Source organism: Topomyia yanbarensis, chromosome 3, assembly GCF_030247195.1.
Source record: "Topomyia yanbarensis strain Yona2022 chromosome 3, ASM3024719v1, whole genome shotgun sequence".
NCBI classification, from domain to species: Eukaryota; Metazoa; Arthropoda; class Insecta; order Diptera; family Culicidae; genus Topomyia; species Topomyia yanbarensis.
Genome location: NC_080672.1, coordinates 272169481 through 272188125, shown reverse-complemented (window position 1 = coordinate 272188125; position 18645 = coordinate 272169481). Strand labels below are relative to the sequence as shown.

The 18645-nt window shown below is 37.3% G+C and overlaps 2 protein-coding genes across 3 annotated transcripts in view; one reads left to right on the top strand and one right to left on the bottom strand.

The window, feature by feature from the left end:
- The window catches only part of LOC131693028 (protein qui-1), a 292261-nt gene extending 279862 nt beyond the window's left edge, over positions 1 to 12399 (bottom strand). For both annotated transcript variants that reach the window (XM_058980495.1, XM_058980496.1), the window contains exon 1: positions 11479 to 12399. The gene's annotated coding sequence lies outside the window, so the exon portion shown is untranslated. The remainder of the gene's footprint in view (positions 1 to 11478) is intronic.
- Positions 12400 to 16721: 4322 nt separating this feature from the next.
- On the top strand, positions 16722 to 17519 carry LOC131687929 (uncharacterized). The gene has a single exon (XM_058972026.1). It carries the CDS (start codon positions 16722 to 16724, stop codon positions 17517 to 17519), a length of 798 nt encoding a protein of 265 aa, XP_058828009.1.
- The last annotated feature ends 1126 nt before the right edge of the window (positions 17520 to 18645 follow it).

Genomic DNA, 18645 nt, shown 5'->3' with positions numbered 1-18645 from the left:
AACCAGCCTAGAAGTCGGTTGGCATCCGCCTAGTTTCATGGCAAATCGTGGGATTCAAATGATGATTATGTCCCTAATACCTATTTCGGAGTTCGATTATAAACTAACGTGTTTGGTATCATTAGTTTCTGTACTAAAAATCCTGGTGATAAAATATGTAGTGCTCTGATCGAGTATGGTTATTTAGAGTAGCATAAATTAATCTTCAGCATAAAAGTGCAGCGACTATTATCCCGCCTTGTGCAGGAAGGAAAAGCTTCCATAACTTTGGTTCAAGAACCGAATTTGCATATACTTCTGTGCTACTTATCCCCGTCTTCGTGGCTTTCAACAAAAATTACATGACAAATTCACGTGAAATGCATCTTGCATACTTGTTACTATGTTTTAATTACCGCAAGGTTCTACTGTATCGATTTTGTTGGCTATTTTCGGTAAATTTCAGACTAAGCGAAACGAAAGCAATAAAATTGAAAGACGGATAGTTATTCTTTAGCGAATCAGTTATAAAATTAGAACAGAAAACTGGGAAATCAAATAAAGCAAACCACAAATTTTCGGTTTTTTTAATACAAAGGTAACCCCTTAATCGCATGTGCATTCATATAGTAGGCAATTTTATGAATGATCTTAATGTTTTCACGTTAACTATTTAATTAAACTCAATTTAAGAAAAAGTGTTAAAGTTGTAGGTTTTGACCATAATTCCCCTACTAATAATAAACACAAACAAAACAAAAATGAGAATGGATATATCAAATTTTACCATGATACGACTGATCTTGGATGTTCCGAATTACGATTGCGATGCCAATTTGTAATATTCTTGAAAGCTAAAAAAGTAGTAAAATCATCGGTATTTGTGTGGTCGAATTGAAAGATGGTGTGATGTGCGTAGGTACAACACTAGAAACGCGTCTGATGCAAGAACTCCAAATCTTTTTATTAAGTAGATCACAGCCCAAGTAACAATTGAAGTTTTATAGCATGCTACAAGTGAAATCTCAGTTTTATGAATGGTTACAAAACTACCATAAAACCTCAATTGTTGCTAGGGAGAACTCCTTGAGCTTGAGCTTGTGCGACCACCCCTGGCTGCTACTCCGTTATCGATCTGGACTAGCTGAAGTTGCACAGAGAATAAGTAGATAATAATGCTTGGGAATAGCGAAACATCTTTCAATGTGCATCTCCTGGTAATCCTAAAGTATTGATCAATGCCAGCGCCGGCCCAACGTAGATCGCGGAAGGAAAGGGAAGGAATGGTTAGTCCGACACTTGCTTTTGCTAGAGGCCATATATTGGAGGAGAATATTTTGTTAGTAAGAGTATAGAAGTTGGATCACTTCTTCTTTACCGACGCCAGGGGGGTGACTTCACTATCTGGACTAGATATCGATCCACCAACCTGGGAACAACGGCTTTACTTCCCTTCCGAAGGAAGACGTGACCACAGATTTTTTCACCTCAGAAAAATCTCAACGACCTCGGCTGGAATTGAACCCAGGCAAATTGGAATGAGTGGCGGTCACGCTTACCACTCAACCACCGGCGCCTTCATCAATTGTTACTAGGGAGAACTCCTTGTGGTACAAAGGAATATGGGAAAGTGGGCCAAATCGGACTGCTGGCCAATTCGGACCCTCAGCTATTTCTCAGCTATGCTAATACTCAGAAACGCGTATATATCATTTTCATAGGTAACATTTAGCTCTGATGTAACACACGAAGCTCTGATATAACACGACGTTTATCCGTCACCGCATTTGTGAACCAGAGGCTCATGTTGTTTTGTAGCGCTCCAACATAACGTTTATCGGCTATGTAGCTAAGATCTTATTTGCGTCAATATTAAATTAATTCAAAGAAACTATTGTGTTTCTGAAACTTTTGGATATCTTTCATCTGATCGTTTGTTTTTGGTGGAACTTTTAACGATGTTCGCCTAATCGATGAGAGAAGAGTAAAAAAGGCATTGGCCCTATTCGGACCTTTTGTCCTTGTTCAATTCGGACCCTCTTTTTCGCCAGATGATCACCATGTTTATCAAACTGAAGGATGGATGGATAATTTAGAGCGAATCAGTTATCAATTCAGAACTACAACTGGGCAGCATGAGCGGAAAGAAATGTGAAGAAATCGTTAGGTGGATGAATGCCGAAATATTCGTTCAATTCCTGACACACTTCAGAAAAATTCACTCGAGCTTCAGAAGATTCGCCAGTGAACCTAATCTAATTAGTACTAAAACAGTTTAAATTAACCCAGAGGTGTGGCAACCCTAATATTGTAGTTTTTTTTGTATAAATCATAATATATCTATCTATCTTCTATATATATATATATATATATATATATATATATATATATATATATATATATATATATATATATATATATATATATATATATATATATATATATATATATATATATATATATATATATATATATATATATATATATATATATATATATATATATATATATATATATATATATATATATATATATATATATATATATATATATATATATATATATATAAGTCAATGTTTGTATGTATGTGATTTATGGACTCCCAAACAATTTAACCGATCGCCGTCAAAATTTATACGTATTAGACATTTGTTATGGATCGTGTTGGTGTGCTATTGGGTAGAGATTATCTGCCCGCCAGATAGCGCTTGATAATTGTGAGTCACATCGATCATTGGCCGCACTCGAATTCATCCGGGCTAACGGCATATTTGTTCTGTCGTTCCCCTAACACTGCAGCTATCGATTACAGCCATTGAATGTCTCTGTATCGAGTTTATTCAAATGTGTGTGCTCGTTGTTCGAATTGGATGTTAATGAATCCCGGTCGACCGATGACAATCTTCAAACTTCCTCAAATTATCACCAGAATTCTAGAGCTTTGGGCTGCGGAGTGAATTGACACAGTGCGGAATTTAGCCACTTGATGCTGATGTATTTCGAGATGCCGACGACCCTGCCATCTTCAGTCAGAGACGGACCGAAACCACATCGATTGCCGGAAGTTGAATCTTCAAATTTAGATGGCATGTTGCCAAACATTCGGCCGATTCTAAGAACACCGCTGCGGAAAAGTGAGCCGCGTCATGGTAGGAAACCGCAAAAAAAAATCAGTTATTTTGACCAATTAGATCAGATTAAATCTCATGTATCAACATAGACTCACTTGCCAACGCGATCTAGTAACCGCATACGAAGACAACAAATAATTTACTTCGAATCAGACTCGAATTCCGATTTATTTAGTATAGCTTGAATCTAAATTGTGCTTAAAACTAATTAAATTATATTTAAACTTACTGGAATGAATTTTTATTACTTCTATTGCGAAATAAGAGTGTGGGTCCGAATTGGACCATGGGGGGCCGAATTAGACCTGGGTTGGGGTAATTCGGACCTTTTGCAATCTTTTGTTCAAGAGCTCATAGACATACTCTGATAAGATAGCTAAAAGCCTTCTGAGAAAAACCTGTTTTAATCCACCTAGTGGTGACATTATTTTGATAGTAGGGGGATAGTGATAGGGTATCGCAGGTTAAAGGACGGAGGCTAACTTGAAATGGAACATGATGACCACCAAGGATGCAAAATGCATACCTTTTCTACGGCTGTAATATTTCTGCCTACATTCTCCTTTCTCATATCACGCTGCTGTCGTTCGCTAGTGCAGAACGCCCAGTACTGCACGGAAGCCTGTGTGCAAAGCAGCAACATGAAAAAAATACCACCGCCAGTACAGCCACCAGACGCGAGCGGTTTCTCTTTTTTACGCTTTTTAATATTTTTTTACACTTTTTAATATTTGTAATCTATTTAATATTTTTAATTACAAACGACGACAATGAATGCGGTTCATTTACGCCACGACCGGCATCAACGCTTTTGTGTGCGCGCGTCTCCCTTTGACTATGCAGAGAAAAGTGTACAACGCGAGAGGGTAAACTTTACTACACCTCACTCTAATCGAGCAGTAGGACTACAGCAGGAAAACGAAAATGTATTTTACTGCTGTACGGAAAAGTGTACTCGGTTTGGCTACCGTTCTGGCAAGATCAGTAGTGATGCGCGCTGTACAGCTTGTGCAAATGTTAAAGTAACGGAAAAATGTTGTTTACCGGTACCGTTCGCATCCCTGCTGACCACTACTAAGACCTTATCGGGTTGAATCAAAACTTTTAGACTTTTGTTGTGATCGGGGTCTGATTTGATGATGGAATTATGTTGGATTTGCTCGGTAGTAGAGTTAATCTCGGTTGTTACTGCGATATTGGTAATAACGGAGTTAGTTCGTTGAGTATAAGGTTTAATGACCCTGATATAACAAAATATCAGGTTCAATTCCTGGTCAATCTAGAATGTTCCTGGATAGGAATATCCCTTGATTGCCTTGGCTTAGTTGGTAGGCAACTTTCAAAAAAGGTGTAAAGGTGGACCCTGCACTGCCACTAGACTCGTCACTTCTCACTTTAGCAGGTGGTAGTTCAAATGTCTTGGTCAGGTTGAAGGAGTCTTACAGAGAATTATCGGAAATGGAAGCAATTTGATTCAATTCCCGATTCTATCAAGAATCTTCCTGGAATATTCGAAATGTATATGGGTACGTTCATTTGAAGAAAAGGCTATGTCTGTGAATTGAACCAGTTCGTTTTTTTTTTTTGGTTAACTGGTTGTATCATGAGTCGAAACATTCATTATCTTCTAGATAAATCGTTCAGTTCACACCTTTATAGGGGTATGAGGGACCATCACCATTGATAAATTCCAAGATATTCAATCTCAAACTTTATTTCAAATCGTTTTTCTTAAAAAGTGCTAAATGTCGCTTGACATGAGACAGCAGAACAGCGACGAAAAGTCGTCATATGTTCAAGCCCCATCCAGGAATAATCATAAAACTTTATGTTCACTATCGTGAGAAATACTCAAGCTATACGCTAGCTACAAGCTATTTTTGTATTTTTGAATACTTTCATATAGAAAATTTGGTTAGTGTAAATTTGTAAAATTTTGAATATTATTTAGGTGTTGAAGTAACTTTTATTTTGAACTAGGTATTCGTTAAAGATATTATTTTTGGTAGGTTTCCTCTTATATAGATCTCTTTTGGAGTATAATGTGGTATTCAACTGGTGGTTTGGAGTACCGCAATATAGTATCCTGGATTTATTTTATACTTTGCAGGTAGTTCTGCCATTGAGAATAAAATGTATCGTCTTTTGAAATAGAATGCAAAAACTCCGCGAAAGGTTTGTAGTACTAGCGCTTTGCATTATTAATGTTCAATGAAATAGGCACAACTTAACCCTCCAGTGCCCAATTATTTTTTTTTTGCTTGAAAAAACTTTTGTGGGCGGGCTTTGTGGCGAGAAAAACGAAAATAATGTTGATAATTCTTGTAAGCAGGGATGCGAGCGGTACCTGTAAACTACATTTTTCCGGTATATTTACCTTTGCACAAGCCGTACAGCCCGCTACAGCGACGCATCACTACTGCTTTTGCAAGAACGGTAGCCAAACCGAGTACATTTTTCCGTACAGCAGTCAAATACATTTTTGTTTTGCTGCTGTACTCCGACTGTTCGGTGAGAGTGTGGCGTAGTAAAGTTTGCCCTCTCGCTTTGTACACTTTTCTCTGCATAGTCAAAGGGAGACGCCCGCACACAAAAGCGTAAATGCTGGTCGTGGCGTAAATGAACCGCATTCATTGTCGTCGTTTGTGATTAAAAATATTGAATAAATTAAAAATATTAAAAAGTGTAAAATAAGAAAGAGAAGCTGTACCGCTCGTATCTGGTGGCTGTACTGGGGGCAGTATTTTTTTGTTAATGCTTTGCTTACAGGCTGCCGTACAGCGCTGGGCATCCTGCACTAGCGAGCGATAGCAGCGTCATATTAGAAAAGAAAATGTAGGTAGAAACATTACAGCCGTAGAAAAGGTAGGCATTTTGCATCCTTGCTTGTAAGTAATGGATTTTTCATTAAAGCCTTAAAATAAGTAGGCCGCCTAGAGGCGGTGCGGAGAGAAGCAACTAGAACCAATTCCTGGAAATAACAAAAATATTTTTTTTCGGCTTTTTGTTTCGTTATATTTTTTACATGCCTGAAAACCTACTGTATAATGTGGCAAAATTAGAAGTATTTGTTAAAGAATTTCAGCCTAAAACTAACTGAAAATATTAGTGTTGCTGTGCACTACACCAACTTTAAAAAATACGTTGTTTAAACATTTTATTCCAAACTTGAATAATACAAAAGTTATATTAAACGTCGAGATCCGCAAAGTTGCTGAAGCAGTATTACAAAAATAGATTCCAGCTATCCAAAAAACATTAGAACTCTTCCGGACTTGTCCGATCCACAAATTCCAAGCGATTTGGAAATATTGAAATTTTGACTAATTTGAGGTACACCAAAATTCTGTAGGGCCAAATGCTATTTTTGGAAAAATGTATCTCTATGAATACGTGCACAGGCGTCCCTTCCCCTCTCCATTTTCCATTGATCATCTGTTTATACAACTAGAAAAACAAATGTATTCACAAAGATCTCCTCAAGATTACTAGTATTCGAAAAGATGTAGAAAATTGACCTTTGCACTGGTAGATGGATAGATGCCAAATTGTTCCAAACTAGTTATTGTCTATTTTTAGTCATATTAGGGCATAATTACAGTAATAGCAGCAATCAATAATTTTGGCCAGGATTCGACCCCAGTTACTCCTCTGTGCGGTGCTGGGCACCTGGGTGAATAAAAAACAAAAACTTTTTTTTCTTCTAGTTACTTCAACATAAGCGAATACAGATGGTTGCTTATATTTTGGACTCCATCAGAATACAAATTACCTAAACTGTAAGGAGTATATCTCTAGTGCTTTGGTTATTTAATTATTGACTTCTAATCTATAGTAGGGAAGTCTAGGATCTGCTGGCGATGGTTTCGCTTATCATGTTTTATCTTTTTAATTTAAGAAAATCGTGTAAAAAAGAATGCATTGCATAAAAGAGCAGACTGTTGGCTGCATATCAGAATTTTAAATATGTGGCGCGGAAATCTCGCCAGCTTATGACTATACGTATAATGATGCCACCTGGCCACTTTTGATGATAAAGTATGGATCGCGTGAGATGTCTTTTCAATAAAACTGCAAATCAATCGATAGTTTGTTATTATTTTTCAGCCTCAATGTCGCGGCGTTTTAAATTCGGCGCACAATTCGTATTCAAAAACGAGTTTTCGAAATTTCGAAGCAAACAAACAAAAAAACAAACCTAGTCATTCATGGAATACCTTTGAACTCGCCCTAAATAACAAAAATGTTGTACTTTAAAAACTTCACCTATGGTAATGAGCCTATTCCTCGTTCAACGCATTGGTTCAAATGGCAAGGCGATTTTTGTTATCATAATGGTTCATAAGAAGAAATCCCTCCCTAATACGACTAAAATAGGCTCTTCACTCTAATACGCTCGAACACTGAATATCGCTTACAACTTGTACGAAACAGAATGTAATGCAACATAAACACTATGGAGAATGTATTACACAGTGGGGAATTGTGGGAAAAACCGACACTGTGGGTAAAACCGACACCCCACAACATTTCCTAGAAATCAAATTTTTATTCATTTCATAATGATACATTATTATTAGTACGTTTGTTTAGAGCATTTGAAGAAAAATTGGATTTAGTACGCCGAATGTCACAAAAATAAACAAAACATACGACAGCAGCGTTCATACTCGTCTGGATGTTAAATTAAATTCGTTGGTAGATTTTAAGGTTTTAACCGAATAAAGGCTTTTCAAATCACCACATTTTTCAGTACCTATTATTATCGGTCTGTCCTATGATCAACTAAGTGTATTGAAGACGAGTTTGAGAAATTCAATATTTTTAATTGCTTTTATTAAAAAATGTGCGCTGTTGGGGTAAAACCGACACCCTGTGGTTAGGGTAAAACCGACACGCTGTTAAGATGGTTGTGTATACTTGCGATTCATTTCAAAATACTGGGGACCTTTGTGACACTTCAATTAGCCTATTAGAAGACTATAGTATTAGCAGAAATACACAGAAATACTTTTATTGTGTTTATTTTTTGTAAGTCCCTTTAAAAATCAAAAATAGAATTTTTGCTTATCTGATTCTATCAAAGCTTTTGCTATTTCTGGAAAAAGCTCATTAAACCGAATTTATAGCGTTCTCTTGGTTTGTCATAGAAAAACTTTATCACAATGAGACAATGATCTTATGTATACCCCAATAGATCGTTGATGATCAGAGTCCGGAAAATTAAATCTAAAAAAGATAGTTTTACTAAGAAGTGTGTGTGTCACTTATAAGTGAATGAATCCAATTAGCAGAACGTAGAACGCTTGCAAATCTTCTATTACGAAATAAAATGACACTAGTGGTTGCAATGATGTGCGCAAGGATTATTTGGAAATACTCATATCAATAAATAATCCTATAGCATAAAATACTCTTATTTATAGTTTATTTATGAAGCAGCAAAAAGCACATATTTGCATCGTACATACTCACACTTTATTAATCACGCATATATCTCATTTTTAATAAAGATGAAGATTTTAATAAAGTGGAGAGAAAATAAATTTAAGGGGGGTGTCGATCTTACCCTTATGAGGTGTCGGCTTTACCCGCAGCGCCTACAAAAAGTCACTTTGTTTTCCAAATTTTACAACCAATAATTTTTAATGAAATCAAAAATTTAATTAAAAAAATTAAGTCTTGTTAAGAATTTTCTGAAGAAGAATTCTGCATACAAACTATAATTTTATTGGTTTTAAGGCAACTTAGAAAAATTGTTAATCTTAAGGTGTCGGTTTTAACCATAATTCCCCTACTTGAAGTGCAGAACTAGAGACAGCGCCATATGTCTAATACAACATGAGAAAAAAAGATTCCGCCAACTAGCCCCAGACGACCCTAAATATAATAAGGTCATCCATATTCTCACAACAGCATTCACCCAAGATTTTTAAACCATACTTCTTTTCAGCTAAAATTGCACATAATGCTAGTTTCGGTACGATAAGTAAACACTAACGACTAAATCTTTTTTTTTCGCCCAGGTGCCCATCACTGCCTTCAGGCGGGCAAAGCATTTTACCAAAAAAGCTTCACTTCCGATTAATTTCACTTAACCAATTTACATCTACAAAGTGAAATGCTAGTAACAGGCTACTCAAAAATATTGTTTTAGTTATTGAAATTTCCAAACATAGTTCAAATTTGTTTAATGAAGATTACCACTAAAAACAAAATAATTTTTTTCACGTTTTCCTCAAATTGTCAACTTTGAGCTTCAATTGCTTTTGACAGAAAGCTACGAATATTCAAATAATGTGTGTGTGTATGAAAGGTGTGAACATTGGGAAAAAATACTAGTGCGGATTACAACATTCAATCATGTTTTAGTAGTTTTATTTAGATTTTTGTAGAGACCGCCTAGATGCGGTGGTGGGAACTATTGATGGCATTTGAATAAATATTACAAATCTGAATATCTCTGGTGATTTTTGGCGTAAGCTATGCCGGTAGGCAGGTCGCCCACCAGTCTGATGTACGCAGTCATTTTGAATGCAAGAGGTGGGCAAACCGATTCAGTTTGGAGAGCGAATCGTGCCCGATTCACTCACTAAACTGAATCGACTGTTTGTTTGTGTTTGAGAAAAAAAGGGAAAAAATATATTTATTTGGCGTTAAAGCGGGTACGTTTTCAGCGTGAAAAAAAACACTTTTTGTGATTGTTTTAGAAATTTGGGTGAAGCAAATGGATCAAAACTCTGGTACATTATATTGTATCATTTCAATAACATAAATATCGACAAGCGGCTGAACGACAAAACTTTTTGTAGAATGTCTGTCTCTGGAAAAACACGGTTTGCGGTATCACTGTCATGCAAAAACTACTTAATGGGTTTTATATGTTGAGATGCGGGAAGAAAGGGAAAAGTTAGAATTTTTATAAAGGTATGTAGCCATATTTTTATGAAATACTTGTTATACGTTTAGCGTAGTACAATGTCCAATTAGCAAAATCCACTTGAGAAAATAAAAAAATGTTAATAATTGTCGAAGCTATATCAATTTCCGCAAAACGCGTTTTTTAAAGAGGTTTGCCGTGACTACGATTCCAGTCCAACAGCTCAACAGAAACCATGAAACTAAAAAAAATTATTAGTATATGTACCTGTGGTGTCCTTGAACGATCGATTAAAAAAAATTTGGAAGCGGGGACGATTTTTCAAAAAAAAAACAAAATTTTCACCTGAAAAAAATAGTAAAAAATTCATATCAATAAATGAAAAGTTTGACGAAAAAATGGAATCGTTCAAGGACACAGCAGTTAAATTACGAACAAGCCAAAAAAAAAGTTTTGAGATCGGTTGAAAACTTTTCCGGCAATCGTAGTCACCGCAAAGACGCTTTTGGGAAATATGATTTCGAGATAATCGCGTTTAAAGTTTCAAGTATAAGCAACACCTCCATAAGGCAACAAGATGAAAAACGCTATAACTTTGCGTCCTCTGCTACGATCTCTATAAAAATTTGAGATAACATTCTGCTTTACGATAGAAAAATAAAAAAAAATCGATTTTTTGGCCGACCTCAACATATATAACCCCTTAACCGATTTATTTCAAACTTTGCATACATATTCTTTGTACAAGATACCTTACCCATACGTTGAATTTTCGAGATAATTTTTGAATTTAGAAAATAAAAATGAATTGAAATAAAAATTGCTATTTTTCACAAAAAAAATCTTCCATTTTCAAGATTGGTTTCTCCCTTGAAATTACAACTATTATTAAATTTAAATTAGTTGTGAGTTAATATTTTATTCCATGGACGACTAACAGAGCTCATGTGTTCATCGTGTTCGTATATTTTAGAGTGATTCATAAGCATGGAAAACTCATTCGGTTCTTTTTGCTTTTCGTTGAGTTTATAATTGTCACTCCTTCAGAGAATAGCAGATCTTTAAAAAAGAATCGCGGTTCGGTTCTTTTTGAAGAGTCGATTCTTTTGATCGATTCGCGATTCACTCGCCCATCTCTAATCCTCATAGCCCATAATTCTGCACTGAATTTCGATAAAACCTTTGATTCTCCATATTGGACAATCAAGATTTTTGGAATACAATAACGAATATTGACCTTGTGTGTCCACGTGCGCAAGACTATTTTCTAAAAAAAACAACAACAAAAGATAGGACTGGTCCTACGATACAAATACTATTTGTTTAGCACTCGAATATCAACAACGCACAGTAAGATTGTTTACAAGTCGCGTCTAATTAGATTTGGACAGCAACCCCTCGCAGAGCAATATGGTGGAAGTGAGGTAATCTTTAAAATGTAAATAAAGTGCAGTAATCCCGACAAACAACGATTTCCCGATTGTTTACCTAATAATCGTACGTTTCTTTCAACCTCGCCGTGTCTGAATAATAACAGCCGCAACTTATAGTTGATACGAATGTGAATCACTTCCCCAGCTTATTTTTCTCCGGTTTGGTATATGTCTGACAAATCTCTTCTGTTCAGTATTATTCACTGTCACTAGCACTAGCTATTCCATCTCGGTTTTATGTAATTGCAATTCTTCTCAAGACAGCACTTTTTTATACTTTTTGACCTTTCAATTCACAATTAAATTATTTTCAACTTCATCACAACGATTTGCATGGAAATAATCCTCAATTCGCACTGCTTCGTTATATGCTTCCCACTTTCACCTCACCTCAAGCAGACGCGTCGAAAGTCTTCAGTTGCGACACGGACAAAACTATAGGGATGAACTGCACAATTTCACTATTTCTCCATGTTATTCATCTATTGTAAAAGCCTTCAGGTCGACACGCCGAGCTGTACGCCATTACATTTTTTTATTATCTTCACTTTATTATGTATTTTCGCCCTTTTACATGGCTACACTTGTGACACCGAGCGGCCTGACAGAATTGCGCCAAGCCCAACTTTTGCACTGAACTACCAACAACGAGAAAGCATGCCTCGAGCCCTAGTCTTCCCTAGACACGAGAATGCATTCAATTTCCTCCGTAGAATCCACAGGATACCGAGATTTTCAGTTATGGGGATAACCTGCTGCGAGTAAACCAACACGTGGCCACGGGTCCGATGGCTACGGGGGATGGGATAGTAAACCTGAATACCCACTCCCGACACGGTCCTGTGTGAGAGCTGCTAGCTGCAACGGACACCGATCAACACCAAGCTGTGTCTGTGTAAATCAGAGTGTTTATGCTTAGCACCTAGATCTAGATTCTAGCACGGAGCGACGCGGATTTTCCAACCGAACGCGACCAAAGTTTATCTCAGACTGCGGGTGAAGAAGCAACTGGCTCGGCATGATTGCCCGAAAAAAGCTTTTCCTAGTCAAATTTTCCCACCGAGCGGCCGCGATGGCGGAAGGCAATCCAATCTCTCCCATTTTCTCGTCAGCCGGGTGACGTACCTACTGATAGTAAAGCTTCGCGGTTACCGGCAAGCACCGGGATGAGAGAATATGGAGCGAAAAGGTTCGTTAAGTTTTCCACGAGCTCTCTGTTGATGAACGGAAAACTGGAGAATAAAACCGCTGTCCACAGGTGGGTTTCAGTGATAAATTGGTGTAAAAGCTGTCTGTGAGGTCCTGTTCGGGATCAAGGGGCTGGAGGGCTTCTCAAATTTAGCTTTTCAACAGAAGATTATCAGATGGGTTGGTACATGCAAACACTATGGTAATATTTTCAAAAATAAGACGTTGTTTTGTTTTGCATAATAAAATATCCTTTCATAAACCAATCGACTCAACTCGACGAAATGGGACAATGCCTGTAGGGGAGACTGAGGAGACTTGATCCCCTTTTTTATTTTTCAGTCCAACTCCGTGGAATGATAAAAAACTATGCATTTTTTTGTAGTTTTATATTGTTTCTAGGGATAACTAATAATCATAAAAAAATACATGGAAATATTATACTGGACATGAGCTGTGAGCATTTCTGGAAAACAACAAAAAAATGGAAAATTCTTAGATTAGTGGAGACTCGATCCCTAATTTGGGGACACTTGATTCCTTTATGAAAACGCGTTTAAAAGAGCATGTAGGGTAATAAGCCTATTTTTGCCCTGTTTCTACTATCATCCTACCCATCTGAAGCCTTTGGTTAGAGCAGCGTCTGCCATCTTTGCTCAACGCATTGACTCAAATGGTATTGCGATAATGGGGGTACTCGATTAGAGATTTTGCTGCGCTCAAACAGAAGATTTTCACCATTCTCAAGACAATTTTGTTATTATATTGGCTCTTAATAAGAGGCGAATGACCTTAACGTTAAAACCTCTATAATCGAAATAAAAAATGGATTGTAGTATTGATTAAATTGTTATGATTAGATATTGTTATTTTTGTTACTACATAGTCGCTGTTGTGCTATCTTATGACAAGCGCCATTTAGCACTTTTCGAGAAAAACGATTTTTAAAGTTTGAGATTGAATATCTTAAAATTTATAAATGCTAGAAGCTTTTCGGAGAAAACATTCGATACTTCTATCTTTTCTGAAGTAATCTCTCGATTTGTGTGAAGATCGGTTGACTACACTTACAGTTTTTGCTTAAAATGTAAACCAAAGTCGCTCGCATACGTGTCATAAGTGTATATACATGATAAAATATGTACGACGTGTCACAAATGTGCACAGAAGATTTCATATAAAAATGAATTATAACTGATTCGTAAAATTATGCGTTATAGATCACTATGTCCAATATTATACTTTTCCATGCGATAGCAACAATATCAGGTTGCAAAATGATAGTATTGGAACACAAAGTTTTCCCAATTTTCCTCCTTTATTCGGGAAAAACAATAAACAAAAGTTGGTTTCATTGACAATTTAGAGACAATGTCTATGAAACAATGTTATTGTTGACAGGTGACTAGACGAAACAAATATTCTTCTTGCATAATCCATCACTACATTTCGGTATACTTTCCTAAACAAGTGGAAATCTCAAAAGGAAATTTGTTCAATAATCTTGAATATATAAGCCAACCATTCCCAGAAAAAAAAACTATGGTAGGAAAAGTTTTGCTTCCGAGACAAGAACCTAGCTAATGCTTATGGTTGATCTGCATAGGAATTACCTATGTCATCAGAGACATCTGTTGGCTTGCTATAAGCTTTTCGGCTTATAGCAAGCCAACAAACTAAGTATGTTGTCTCTTTTTTCTTTGTCATAAGATAGCACAACTCGATCACTCGAGAAATTGGCGCTTGTCATAATCGTGTTTCGCTATATCTCAGTATCCCAGCAGAATTTCAAAATTCTGAAAACGTGACTTTATAGAGATTTTAAAATTTAGTAACATGGCATATCTAACTCAGTTCACCCCAAAATGGCGTTTGTCATAAGATAGCACAACAGCGACGACATATTACGCATCTCTCACCTGATTTTTTTACGAATTCCCCAAATCTCCGTGCAATTATTTGAAAGCTGTCTTTATTATGGTTGAGGAACGTCAAATGTGGGATAAATGGTTGCTACGTATACTGTAGTAAACAATTACAGTTATGTTTCTTTATGATGAATCGTTCATTTTTGACATTTTTTTATGACAACAATGACTCCAATTGTTCTGGTGTGACTTTGGTTATTTTCAGTGGTGTGTATGAAGTATGGCGAAGGGGATCAAATCTCCACGAATTTGAAGGGATCAAGTGAACCCATAGCATCTATTTCAGCAAACTTTAGCAAAAATATAATTGAACAAAAGAATCAGCTCAATCATAACGTATTGACATTCTCCTGTAATTCTGTATGCAAAAGTAGAGTATGTAGTGGGTGATTTTATCAATTTTATAAAAGTTTGAAAATTTGAAAAAGAAATCTTCTTCAGTTCTTCTGAGACTTTTTTTTAAATCGGTAAAAATTCGGTTACACAAAAGTCCAATTTCTTTTTTCTGTGTTAATGAAATTTATGTTTAGATAAAACTACGCAACTTTATAGTATATTCGATTAATGTATTCTGATCCGCCTTTGAGTTACAATGATGGGATCAAGTCTCCCCGGGGATCAAGTCTCCTCAGTCTCCCCTATGTATCTGCAATGATGTCATGTAATTTTACCAACATTTTATGCTAAACCGATCTTAATGAAACATATTTCAAACGAATTTTATTTTAATTTTTTTTTAAATATCTAATATTAAAAGAAGCACATACATGACAAATGACAAGACCTAAAGCGGTAAAAACCATTGCGAAAGCGAAGGGCAACTCAGCACTAGACACACACAAACACATAATTAGAATTGTGTCTTTAGATTGTACGAATTAATATGATCGTAACGCTACACTAGTATACTTTGAGTACACGAATAAGAGGAATAGAACTTTGTAGGTTTGTATGGATTACAGTAAAGAGGTAAAGAGTTTCAGCGCAAAAAAAACACTTTTTTGCGATTTTTTTAGAACTTTGCGTGAAGCGAATTGATCAAAACTTTTCAACATTATAGTATATCATTTCAATAATATGCTGTAATTTTTCTAAACAAAAATATCGACAAACGACTCGGTGACAAAAGTTTTTCGTAGAACGTCTCTGGAAAAACATGATTTGCGGTGTTACCTACCATTCCAAAACTACTTAACCGATTTCTTTCAAACTTTGCATGCACATTCTATGTATAAAATGCCTAACCCCTACGTTGAGTTTGCCACAGATAAACAGAGATAACAGCTCGAAAAAAATTCTAAAAAACTCATCACCCACGGTATACTACCGACACCTGTTGAGCACATTGCACAAAATGTGATTCTGGCAACCATAAGACATAATGTTTTTCAACCAAAATCCTGGCAACAATGCCCATATCGCTTGTCAACTGCAAGATGGTAGGTTAAAGGTGGAAACATTGTGGCAGTTGTTAAATTTTAAGAGCGAAATAGAAAAATCGCATATGTCACGTACTTTAATTGTCCATGGCATAATGATTACAATTGACAAATTTAAAGAATGCAGAGCTACGACTGTATTTTTAAAACCCAAAACAACCATTTATTGTTTTAAACTCCAACACAACCATTTATAGCAACGCCAAAATTGTTTATCTTTTCGTGTGAAGAAACCAATTATTGTCGTTAATTGGTCCTATGATCAGTGGCAGATCCAGAGGAGGGTCCTGGGGGTCCGGACCCCCTCCGAAATTTTTTAACTTTTTGAGAAATTTTAAATTAGTTTCGGTTTCATATTAGTTTCAAACTTATAATCATTTCAAACCAAATTTGACCACCAAAACTGATTTCCATTAAATGAGGTTTTGACGTATAACTTTTTTTTTCTGGTAACACTGTTGTGAATCAGTTTGTTTATTTTTGTTCGCGTATTTTGGATCGTTTTTTGTGTATATTCAGTGATTTTTCATTTAGAATAGAGTTTGTGCCCTCGCCTAAGCTGCAGTTATTGATCAATTGACTCATAATTTGTGATTCTTGGTCGTGCGGTGACAATTGACAAACATTTTGTTCTCCCTAAGTGTCGTCGGTAGTGATAGAATCCTTGTGGTGAAACCGTGGATGCATATCGGGAAAGCTTATTCGCGAAGTAGCTACTGTTGCCTACCTGTAGGCGATTCGCAATGGATTCGATCTGCCTGCAGTGCTCCGAGCCGGTAACCACTTTGAATCAGCTGAAATGCCAAGGATTCTGCGACAGAATCATGCATCTATCGTGTTCAACGCTCACTCGTCCAAAATTGGACATGATTAACGACTCAGCGAATATATTCTGGCTCTGCGACAGCTGTGTGGATTTGATGAAATCCTCCGCAGTGAATGCAGCTTTTACAGCATTGAGCGAAGCGTTCCGTTTGCTGACCGACACACATAAAACAGCGCTTGAAGCATTAAAGGCTGAAATGGAGAAAACCAGAAAATCAGTGGAATCCGCAACGACATTGCCTGCTACTCCCATATCATGGCCCGTTCCAAATAGAGCTGGAGCCAAACGTGCTCGCGAGTCCGAGGATGATAAATCTCTTTCTAAATCCGATGTCCCCAGCCTAACGTGTGGCAAGAAAAAGGGTGATGTAGCAAAGGTACCCACAATCACTGTTCAACCCGCTACTAGTAAATGCTGGATTTATTTGTCGCGAATTGCCACCACCGTTTCTGAAGACGAGGTTGGTGCTATGGTTAAGGAGTGCCTTTCAACAGACGATCCGGTCGAAGTGAAGAAGTTAGTGAAAAAAGACGCAAATTTGAGCGGGCTTAATTTCATTTCTTTCAAAATTGGTGTTGACCCTAAACTTCGTGAAATGGCCCTCAATGCCGAAACTTGGCCGGATGGGATGTATTTCCGCGAGTTCATCGACTTTCGGCAAGAACGTACTAATGACGGGAAGCAGGGGTTTCGGAAAACACCTCGACTGGGATAAATCCATCGCAAATAGCTGTTATTTTAGACTACGCACCGACAATTCGCCTGTTGATCAACGGCAACCGGGACGCACCGTAGAAAGCAATATGGAATCCCCCAATCCTCCCAGCACAGTCGTGCCTCTCGCAGTCAGCAGTATCTTCAGTCGTCCCGGCCCTGTGTCTGGGAATGGAGAGGGGGACTTCCAAATTGCCCTCTTTGGCAAGTATTTTAAAAATAATTTTGATGAATCAACCGTTTTTCCTGATGGAACTGCTTGTTCTAGCTCGAATGCTTCCGACTGTCAATTAATAAGTCAACGATGTCAGCCGTCAGCTGGAAACCTCCAGAGGAGCACTCCAACTTCCATCACGGGTGCTACCAATTCATGCAGTTCACCCGCGCCTTCTGCTGTTAGCAGTCATTCCAGTCGCCCCGGTGTGCATTCCAGACGACGGAATCAAGGAGTGCCGGTCAGCCTTCCGTGCCTAAAATCGTCGCCCATCCACTTATACTATCAAAATGTGGGTGGCATGAATTCCTGTGCAAATACCTATCGCCTAGCTACCTCGGACTGCTGTTACGACATTATCGCATTGACAGAAACATGGCTAAATGAACAGACCCTTCCCAGCCAGGTGATTTGCTCTGACTACGAGGTTCTCAGATGTGACCGGAGTCCTCTCAACAGCCACAAATCCTCCGGAGGCGGTGTTTTGCTCGCTGTGCGTCGTGGATTAAAAGTTCAACATATAACAAATGATGCTTGGAGCAGCATCAAACAAGTATGGGCAGCGATAAAATTGGGAAATCGAACATTATATATATATGTGTGGTTTATTTCCCTCCCGATAAAATTCGCGACTCTGCACTAGTTGATTCTCATTCTGAATCATTGACTTCTGTTGTTGCGATGGCGCAACCCACTGACGAAATCATGATCCTCGGCGATTTCAACCTTTCTACAATAAAGTGGTGTTCCATTCATAACGGATTTCTACAACCCGACCCAGACGAATCAGTTTTTCATCCTGGCAGCATTACTCTTCTGGATGGCTATAGCACGGCTACACTTCTGCAGATTAACAGCACAACGAACGAGAACGACCGGATTTTAGATCTATGCTTCGTTAATGCCAGAGATC

Excerpts from the sequence above, each read along its gene's own strand:
- LOC131687929 (XM_058972026.1), top strand. The coding sequence starts at position 16,722 with ATGGATTCGATCTGCCTGCAGTGCTCCGAGCCGGTAACCACTTTGAAT.